This window comes from Dromaius novaehollandiae, chromosome 5 (assembly GCF_036370855.1).
Source record: "Dromaius novaehollandiae isolate bDroNov1 chromosome 5, bDroNov1.hap1, whole genome shotgun sequence".
NCBI classification, from domain to species: Eukaryota; Metazoa; Chordata; class Aves; order Casuariiformes; family Dromaiidae; genus Dromaius; species Dromaius novaehollandiae.
Window position 1 is genome coordinate 8,563,503 of NC_088102.1, and position 10,139 is coordinate 8,573,641.

The 10,139-nt window shown below is 46.2% G+C and overlaps 1 protein-coding gene across 1 annotated transcript in view; it reads right to left on the reverse strand.

Annotated features, from left to right (window-relative positions):
* KCNH5 (potassium voltage-gated channel subfamily H member 5) overlaps window positions 1–9,899 on the reverse strand; it is a 173,177-nt gene extending 163,278 nt beyond the window's left edge. Inside the window, exon 1 of the mRNA XM_026113627.2 lies at window positions 9,817–9,899. Within this exon, the coding sequence (XP_025969412.1) occupies window positions 9,817–9,889 (73 nt within the window). The 5' untranslated portion in view covers window positions 9,890–9,899. The remainder of the gene's footprint in view (window positions 1–9,816) is intronic.
* Window positions 9,900–10,139: the final 240 nt, after the last annotated feature.

The window sequence follows — 10,139 nt, forward strand, 5'->3', positions numbered from 1 at the left end:
TGTGTCTCAGATTGAGATTTCTGTCAATCTGACTGTGGCAAATTCTGCTCTCCATGTGATTGCTAGCTGGTTGCTTGAACTTAGTGCAAGAGACAAGGACTGGGAAAGTTTAACTTCCTAAGACCAAAGATGAGTCACGTTCCCTGTTCTAAGCACAAACGCGTGACCCTCCTGGCCTCCTTTGCCAGCAGCTCCAAAGCAAGGAGCTTTGGATCAAGGAGCTCTGGAGCAAGGTCAAGGATACTTTGATGTCCTTCTGTGCTCCACTTGCAGTGACCCTGCAGCGAAGTCCTGCGGCAGCGGCGCAGGCTCTCCAGGTGTCCAGGCTGCCCAGGGCCTCCACTGCCCTGTGTCCTGCTGCTCCTCCACCTCTGTCCTGTCCAGCAATGTCTCCTTCTCCCTGCTAAACAGTCTGACACCTCCCAGGTCAGCCAGCAGCTATACTCCTCCACTCCTACAAGAAGGAACTGTCTCCTGGTTCTAAGAAAACCCCCTCATGCCACTTCAGCTCTTCATGAATAAATTAGAGAAAAGATGAGAATTCCCATTTATCTCTAATTTTGTCTGGTTCAGTCTATACTGGCAGGGAAGCAGGACCCAAGTCCATTAACAGGCTTAGACCTGCTTACAGTCCCCAAGGGCTTTTAGCACCTTTGCACGAGCCCAACTCTTCATTCGAGCACATCAGCTATGGAGAAAGACAAGTGTGCTCCAGCACTGCTTCCAGGCTCCCCACTGCCTGCCTTCTTCCCGAGCTGTATCCATGCTCACCGCAAGCAGCAGGAAGAGAAGCATCCAGATCACAGCCTCTGCGCCTCAGAGCAGCGTGGGGACATCACCCCAACTGCGCTGCTGCAGGTAGGCACCGACCCCTCAGGCTGCACCTCCATTATCAAACCCCAGGTGCACTCGTGTTCCTCTAAGTCCCCCAGTTGCCCACACTCTGCCCTGGTTCATTCGTACCCAGGCTCCTCTTTGGAGTAAGCCAGGGGAGATCTACACAGCCAGTTTCTCCTGGAGCACAGGCAGGAGCCCTGTGCCGCCCCGCCAAGGACTGCCCTCAGGGCAGGTGTCTCCTGCAAGACAGGTGTAATCTCAGACTCCCTCCAGGGGAGAGCCAAGCCGACCTGGCCTGCCCAGGTCTTTAACAGAGAAGACTGGCACTTTGCACTTTCTTCGGAAGAAGAAGCAAAGGAACCAACAAAAGATCTGCAAATTGCAGGGCAACTGGCAAGGACGCTGGCACCAGCAATCTCAGCGCACTGTTGTCCTGTGGGATTCAATACACAGGAGCCTTATCCTGCAAGCCTGCAAGCTCTTTCTCTTTCTTTCTTTTTTTTTAAGAACATATTATTGGAGGTGTTCTCAAGGATAGGCATTCATAAATGGAGTTCAGCTACTTATAACTGGACAACACAGAATTCACCCACTATGCCGACACCTGAACAGCTGAAGTTCCCACTTTTTAAGTGTAGCACGACTTCACTGAAAGAATGGTATCACAGCAGGTGTTGTCAAGGACAGCTGAAGTTACGGATGGCAATGCATAAATACAGCTCATGTTCTGATACTGGTAATTTAAGCCTCAATAAAACGACTGCTGTGGCCCCAAAATGAAAGTCTTCTCTTTCCATGTACGGCAGCACACAGCTTCCCAAACACTTCACTGCAGAGGCTGGGGATGTCTACCCTGGCCCATCTGATACTGGCCGTTGCTGAATGCAGCATAGTAAATCTGACAGACCAATGGTCTGATTCAATGTATGAAACTCTCTGCACCTGTGATCCAAATTACCATGTGGCAATATATCATACTCTGAAAGGATTAACACACAGCTGACTTCAAAATTTCCATAATGATTAGCCTGAAATCTCTAGCGATGCATTCATTCCTGCTTGGATTTTTTGATGCACTGAAAATGTATTTCTTCTTTCTATTTCCTTAGAGATAAAAGTCAATTTTTATTATTTCTAAGGTTGTCCTGATGCCAGTGCCTTCACCAATCATTTTCTCCACCCCCATCTTTCCAATATATTGCAGAAAGCCCCAAGCACACCTCTGGAGGATGTATAAGTTTTTTGACTAGACATGTCTAAAACACTGATGTCTGTCTATAAGGAAGCAGGGCTCAGAGAGTGGACATGCCTGTCTCCAAGTTGCTAGATTCATGTTAGGAAGTCAGCAGGCATTTAATTAGCTAATATAATTCACCTATTTATTATTATAGATGGCAAGGAACTGTGATATAAAATGCATACAGTTAGCAAAACTCCAGATTCAGAAAACATAACTGAGGCAAACAGTTGTGAAAGACAATGTGTTTGCCATTCCCTGTGCTTCTATTTTGCACAAAGGCTCTTTCCTACAAAGGCAGCCTGTGCGATAAAGCAGCAAGCCGTTAATCTTACTCAATCTTGCAGTAGCTAATATTCAACACAGGACTGAGCCTCATTTTGTTGTTAAAAAGAAATGACCAGAGTGCGCAAGCAGTTTTTTTAACCAACAAAATGCCCAAAGCAGTGTAAAATTCATGTTACGTAATCACAGGAGAGCAGGAACAGCTAAATCATTTTAGGAGAGATGTTTAGCCAAGTGAGAAACACTGTCTCTAATCATCTCCTTCCTCAAGAATACTTGGGTATCACTTGTAAACAAAACTGTTTAACTATCCATTTTGGAATTCCATCTCTTCCCAAGAAAATATTCAACTAATTTATTTAAGTCACCTTTGAGATGTTTGAAAAGAAATGAAGCAGTAGCAAAAAAGAATTAAGGAAAAAAAAACCACCAACATTTCCATGTAGGAGTGAATTCCTAACCCAAGCAATTTCACACAGAGCTGTCCTTCAGAATTGCTGCCCTTCCTACGTGGAGCAAGTGCAGCACAGATCTGATCGGCTGCGTGAAACGCTTGCAGTTTGCCTTTCCTGCTAATGTTCTCTTATAGAAGTCCCCAAACACTTCATCTGCTGGCAGCTGGCTCTTCCTATAACTACACAGGGTTCAGCATAGTCCTGAAATCTTCCTGGAAAACTCATGGGGCTCCTGGGGAGGGGAAAAATCCTAAAAGAAAATTTCTCGCTCTTGATTTTCTCTTTGCTTTTCTAAGCAAGTCTTTGCCCTGGTTATTATACTTCTACTGTCATCTATATACAGTGAATCCAACCACATGCTTAAGATATACTACTCCTGACAGAACACAGCAGAAAGTCCGAAACCCACGGGCAGATCTGCACGGGCACTGCCATCCAAAATCCAGCCTCCGCAGGCGCCGCATCCCTGCAGCTCTGGGGTTGTCTGTAGGCAAACCGCTATGCTTGAAGCGGCAACCTCCACTGGCACTTTTTACTCCTTGCTATAAAACCACATTGCTGTCTAGCAAACCTATTATTTCCCTTGTGTCTTTAAAGCATGTAAGACATCAGTGTCATCCAATTTATCCAGCACATTAAGCTTTGGTTGCCTGGAAAAAAAAAAAAAAAATCCCTCATAGGACAAACTCCCTACATCACCTTTCTGTACCACTGTTGTATTTATCTAATACTTATATTACAAAAATGCATGCAGGGCTGAGCCCAGAGCAAGATGCCACCATACTGACTATGCTAAAATGATCTAATTCCTGCCCCAAATCAGTGTTCCTCAAATAAAACAAAAGATAAGTAGTCCAATGTTGTCTGAAATATTAAACCCACTCGTAAGTCACTTAGCTGGGAACACAGCAGCTTTCAGCAATTTAGAAAGCAAGCACAAGATGAAAAATTACAGTCCGCCTGGAATTTACTTTCTCCAAACTTAAAAATTTCACTTTAATCATTCTCAGTGTGAAATCCCACAAACAGCTCGGTCACTAGTCTTTACTGCAGGACAACTTCACTGACCTCAGGAAGAGTTCAAAAATCAATAAGCACAGGACAGCATCCCCATGAGTTGCCCAAGAAATGACATCTCATATAGTTCTGATCACAGGTTTTCCCTCCACACATTCATTTATCCTAGCATTAAACTAATGCTAACCTAGCCCGGTTATCTTCTAAAAGCTGCCACTGAATTTGTTCTCTACTAAAACAACGCAGAGCCCAACATATATGTAGTGAGACTAAATTCAAACTGGAGCACTCTGTAGCTCTCACCAGAGGCAACAGGCACACTTGGGGAGCACTGAAAAAAATGAGAGAGAGACATATATATTTAAGAAAGGGTGCTAACTTCCTAACTTCACATTCCCAGGTGATAAAATTGTGGTAACAGTAATTGCTCAAACACGGGGTTGCATCTTGCAAACACTCTGTCCATATTAGCCACAGCTGCAGCTTCACAGAGCTGGGCTGTATTTCCAAAAACCCGTTTTGACAGAGAACTGCCTGCCTCTCCCGTGCTCCGCTACTCATGCGAATGACCGGCAAGCGGCTGAAGCAAGACACCATAAACGGGACGTGTCACAGCCCAGTACTGAGCTCCTGCTTCAGCCAAGTCTTCGAAGGGACAACTCACAAGCCCGACCCCCCCAGCACCAAGCGGGGATGCAGAACTGGGACCCGGGTATCAGGGTTACGCAGGGCTTAGCATCCCCGAGAGCCAGTCATGCTCCGAGCATGCTGATTAAACAAATACCAGCCTCTCCTCCGAAAAGCAGTTTATTAGAATACTAGCTCCAGAGTCTTATTCCATTACTTAATTTTATCAAATGGGAAAACACTGTTTTGTTATCTTACCAGGCAAAAACCTGAAAATCCAGGTTAACCACCAAACGGTACCTGATAGAACAGGCTAATTAAATGTATTTCCGCAGCTCACTTAACTTCCTGGCATTATTCTTTGGCCTTGTATTTCTTCCAACAATAATAACAAAACTGGATGTTTACTCTAAAAATCAATAATTTCATTTTTTCTGTTCTCCATCAGATTTAAACATTAACCTGGGAATGCAACAACACTTACAGTGACCTCTTGTGGCAAGCGCTCAGCTTGTGTTCAAACATCGCCCAGAAGCGAGCGACGTCTCTCCTACCACCACATCCCACTGCCAGCGATATGCATAGAAAAAAAAAATCCTAAAAGCCTAAGACCTCTGTTCTATAAAGCAGCTGATCAGCTCTCAGTGAAATTCAGCTACTCCTTTACCTAACAATATGGTATTATTTGGGCTTCTAAATTAATACAGTGGTGTAGAGTTTTCATAATTAGTTTTTAATAAAAAGCGTATAAAAGCAAAAGTTTTAGGCCTTCTAAAACTGCCTCGATTTCAGCAGGAGTCAGATATGCTTAATGCCTCAGGATCCAGCCAAATCAACCAAAAACACTGGAAGAGGGAGGAAAGGAGGACACTTGTCATTGAAAACTACTCACAGATTTCATCTAACAATGCTTCTTGGTGTAAGAATTCACTTTGCATTCCCCCTGCTGTCATTGAAATTTCAAAAGCAGCCCTGTGCCTCCAAACACCAAACAAAGCCCTAAAAACATAATCCCCTTGGTCACCCCTTCAGTAACTTCCTTATAACCAACAGAATTGGAGAACAGAAACATTTGGCCCAGGTTTTATAGGTTCTTTATGCAGAGATACAGGTTACTGCAGATGTGCAGGGTTCTGCAGAAGATCCCTCCTGCATCCCACAAACTTCAGGTAACTTCTTTTAGAGCACTTTCTCTCTGCAGCAAACATCACTGAATTTGGATCAGATGAAAATCCAGCTTGTTTTAATTTGGAGGAGAGGAGCCTCCATAAATCATGTCCAGTAAGAATAAGAAACTATGTTTTGTAACACCACATATAAGAAATCAGGTACACTACATGGGCTAGTGGGAGGGATGGGAGAAGACAGTAGGTACTTGTTTTATTTATAATAGCAGTGTAATAAAAACAAAAAGGTGTCTGAGAGCTACAGATCTCATGACATGCATTTGCCTCCCTCTTCCTGGGTAACTGGATCCTTTTGTCCATCAAAGTCACGGGTACCCAGCAGGACATAAAGCTCTGTCTTAAGGAGTCCATTTGCATGAACATGGCATTAAACTGTAAAAGACCAGGAATTAAATCTTAGGTCCTTTAAAGCTCCTGGTAAAATTCACAGGGATGCAGTAGAAACAATAACCAATAATGACAACTTAGCATATTTATCTTTCACTAATGTACGCCCTTCTTTCCAGGCTGTTAGTGCTTTTTATTGCATACTGTTGCAAAGTCCCAGAGTCACCCTTTTCCCAAATTCATCCTCTGTCATAAAAGCCAATTATGCAGTTAACACAAACTTAATGCTCTGCTGCTAGCATACGTGGAAAGTGAAGGTGGGCAGGCAAGATGGACACATTTCTCCTCCCCTACACATGCAGCTCAGCTCCCTGGGTCTCTCTGCACGTGGGGCGACAAAGCCCAGCCCTGCTCCAGAGACTTGCCCAAATCTGCACCCTCTTCCACCTCTGCAATGCTGAGCTGAGGTCAGTACCAGCAGGAGCTCTGAATACACACAAAATGTAACCAAAGATAACAGTTAAAAACAGACACATACTGACAAGACCAGCTTAGGAGGGGAGAACATTGCCCTTACTAAAAGACCAAAATACTAACGGCAAGAAAAGGCAGCCACCTTGATGCAGTTTAATCCCGTACTCTCACAAAACATCTCTTCCTTAAGCTTCGCAAAACACCTGGCGAGCTTAAGAACTAGGGCACACTGCAGTGAGACCGTATCAGTCTTTGTGAGCCTCGCATCAGACCTTTACTCAATGTATTTTTACTCTGCTCTTAAGAAAAAACTGTACAGGGTGCACTGAGATTACCCTGAAGATGGGCCCGAGTGCCCCAAGGGCTCGTCCCTTTTCTCCAGCCGCAGCAGTTGCTCTAACAACGGACCACGCGTATCCCCACGGACTCGGTCTCTCCCGACGGTAGAGCACGGTCGCTGGGGGAGTGAAGGACCCATGGAGCAGCATGATGTCGTCATCTGCCAAGACGCGCGTTGGAAATCACCTGGGAGAGCAACACGGTGCCACCCAGAAAGCAAAGCAAGGTGCTGCTCTGAAGGTGTGAACTCGCCTCCGACAGGGACCCCCGGAGCAGAGGGACACGAGAGTCCCACCAGCACCTCTGGCTCTTCATGAGCACTTCTCCAATTTAACCTAACTTCTAGCCAAAGCTGGGGTGAAAAGGAAAGGTTCACAAGATGTCTAAATGAAAAACACCAAGTTCGTGCTGAAAATCAATATACAGTTGTTTTTCAACACCAGGTCTAGGTACCATGTTCAGTCTGTGCACACAGTTCTCACTGTGCCAGTTCCAACTTTCCACATTTAAAAAAAATGCAATTGTGTATGTAAACATTTCGTTGTTCAGATCCATCTCTAGCAACTCGGAGTAACGTGGTCTCCACCTGTATTTCATTTTGAAATCTGCTGCTTCCATTTCAGAGCTGAAGAACAGCCTGTGTGCCCTAATTGTCTAGCCTATGTCTACCTGTTTAATTTTTCTCCAGTTGTACCTAATAAAAGATATTATCTCTATCTACAAACCTTCTCCTGGTTGTTGAGAAGAGATTTATGGCGAAGAAGTGTGAAGGGATTGCATAAGTGTGAGAAATCTCAAAAAAGGATATTCTTTAACCAAGAAGGAAGAAATAGGGGCTTTTGTTGAGGAAGCTGAGGATGTGTTTTAAAAAACAATCATCAGTCTTTTCTTTATGCCATTCCTCAACTTGACTATGAAAAATCTCCTCAAAACTGGTGAATCCAAGTAAAAAAACTAAAAACAGTGCTGTTTTACACCGTACGCAGTCAGCAGACCAAATCCTCGCCTTTTACTGAATACTGGCAGGAGATCCTTGAACCAGATTTGCTCTACTGAATACCATTAAGTTTGGATTAAACAGTGCTGACTCCAATGAAAATTACTGTTTCTAAAAAGCACAAATGAGGTTATGTCCTGGATGGCAAAAATAAGGTCAAAATCATGTCTTAGGGCACAACACTGACCATTTACATGAGTTAGAAACAAAATCCCAATCCATTCTTCACTTCATTGTCCAATGGAGCATTTATGACTCTCTGTAGCATCATGCTTAGGTATCATTGGGGCAGAGAAAAAGAAGACTCAGTGACCATATCAGCATGATTTTAATGCTCCCAAAATTGGGCCAGATTAAAAATTGGAGGGCATGTTTTTAAAGTATAACGTTCAAAAGCCTTCTGAGCTTTTCTAGTTTTTGACAACTCAAAGCTTTACTGAGCTTTCACCAGGGAGGACATGTGATTTAATTAGAGCATGATACAAAAGCCTGACACTCCCAAATTGTGCTCCCAGTTCTGCCACCGACTCACTGCGTGACCTTGGGAAAACAACTGAGATGCCCAAGCCCCAGCTTACGCCACAGTTTTAAGTGCAGGTTGAGAATGCCTCTACGCGTCCTCCTCTACGGGGAGCTGGGAAGTGTAATTACATTCCAGCCACGGCTTTGAAGTTGTCAGAGGCAAAAGTGCTACATAAACCCCTACTAATTAAGCTTGCATTTAATATTCTGGTAAATATATACACTATTACAAGAAACTCTAGGTTCTAGCAATCCAGCAGCCATAGAGCTTGACACAGAACCAGAGCCGACCACAGAACTGATGCAGGCAACGTGAGAGGGAGGAAGCCCCAAGAAATGGTTGATGGCTCAATATAAGGCTGGCATTTCAATACTCAACATTTTAAAACAAATTCCAGGTCCTGTGGTGCTGGTCCCACTCCTGCTCTCCTGTGGAAATCAATGACTCACTAATTCAACACCTGACATCAAAACCAAGCCCGCACACCAAACCACTTCAGTATCAATGTGAGATAAATCCAGAATTGTACAATAGAAAGGTGGAAAGGAATACTTTTCAGTAGGATTTCACATCACATTAGTGTCTTGGTTAAAAATACATATGGCAACTTTTAAAAACGCTCTGTTCTGCCCACCTTTCTGCTCTGTGTCACCGGATGCATGCTGACATAGCAGTGCTCTGGCACTGCAGGGCTGTTCTTAACTTGTGCTGTCCGAGGAGAAATCTCTCGGCAGACACGAAGTTGAGCTCCTTTACCAGACTTCATCTGCACAAATGCTCATACGCTTCAGTGCCTCTACGCCAGCGCAAAGACTACACGGAAGAGGAATGCAAGTAGCACAAGACTCGGCCAAGGTAGCATCTATATTAATACACCTAGAGGGATGGTCCGCAACCACATCATAACTTTAATGGGGCTGTATACACTGCTCTTGACCAGCACTTTGCAATGGACTGAAAGGGTAAAATGAATAATTTTATGTCCATGCAGTCCTGAAACAGTCCTGTAACTACTCGCCTAACAGCAGAGCTGCAGATGTGCAGCTGCAGACAGCTCTTTACATATTTGTTTAGCCAGAGGATTAGCATCACCCAAACCACACTCACTCCCTTATCCTCTCCCTGGTACCTCTGCCGCACGCTTCGAGTGCCACAGAACTGTAAAGCCGAACGACAGCGGTCGCAAACCCGGCTAACGGAGAACGAGAAGGTGGAAAAACGAACTCAAGAGCGAGGATAGCGATGCCTATGCGACGCCTGCCACAAATTCGTTAAACGTAGCCGCGACAGCGATGTAAGAAGTTCGGGCAGAGCAGGAAAGCACCAGGGAGGGCAGGCAAGAGCGGGAGAGCCCGGGCTGGGCAGAGCCGCCCTGCGCGCCCACAGGTAGACCGGGCTCCCCGGCGGGCAGGGCAGCGGGCGACGGACGGACGGAGGGATGGAGGGATGAACAGACGGACGGAGGGATGGAGGGATGAACAGACGGACGGAGGGATGGAGGGATCTCTCACCACTTGAGCGCCGGACGATGTTCTCCAGGAAGGTGTTCTGCGGTGCCACCAGCCCTCGCTTGCCCCCCGGCATCCTGCAGAGCCGGGCTCGGGGGCCGGCGGAGCGCGGCGGCGGCGGCAGCGGCGGCGGCGGCGGCGGGGGGGGGCCGGCGGCGGCTCCTGCGCCCGGTGCCCGTGAGTCGCGCAGGGGCGGCCGCGGCCGCTCATGGTAGTGGCGCCCCCGCGGCGGCTGCAGCGCGGACTGGGGCCGCGCCGCGCACGGCGCTCCCAGCGCCGCCGCCGCCCGCGCCCCCTGCGCCTGCGCGCCCGCCCCGCCGCGGAGC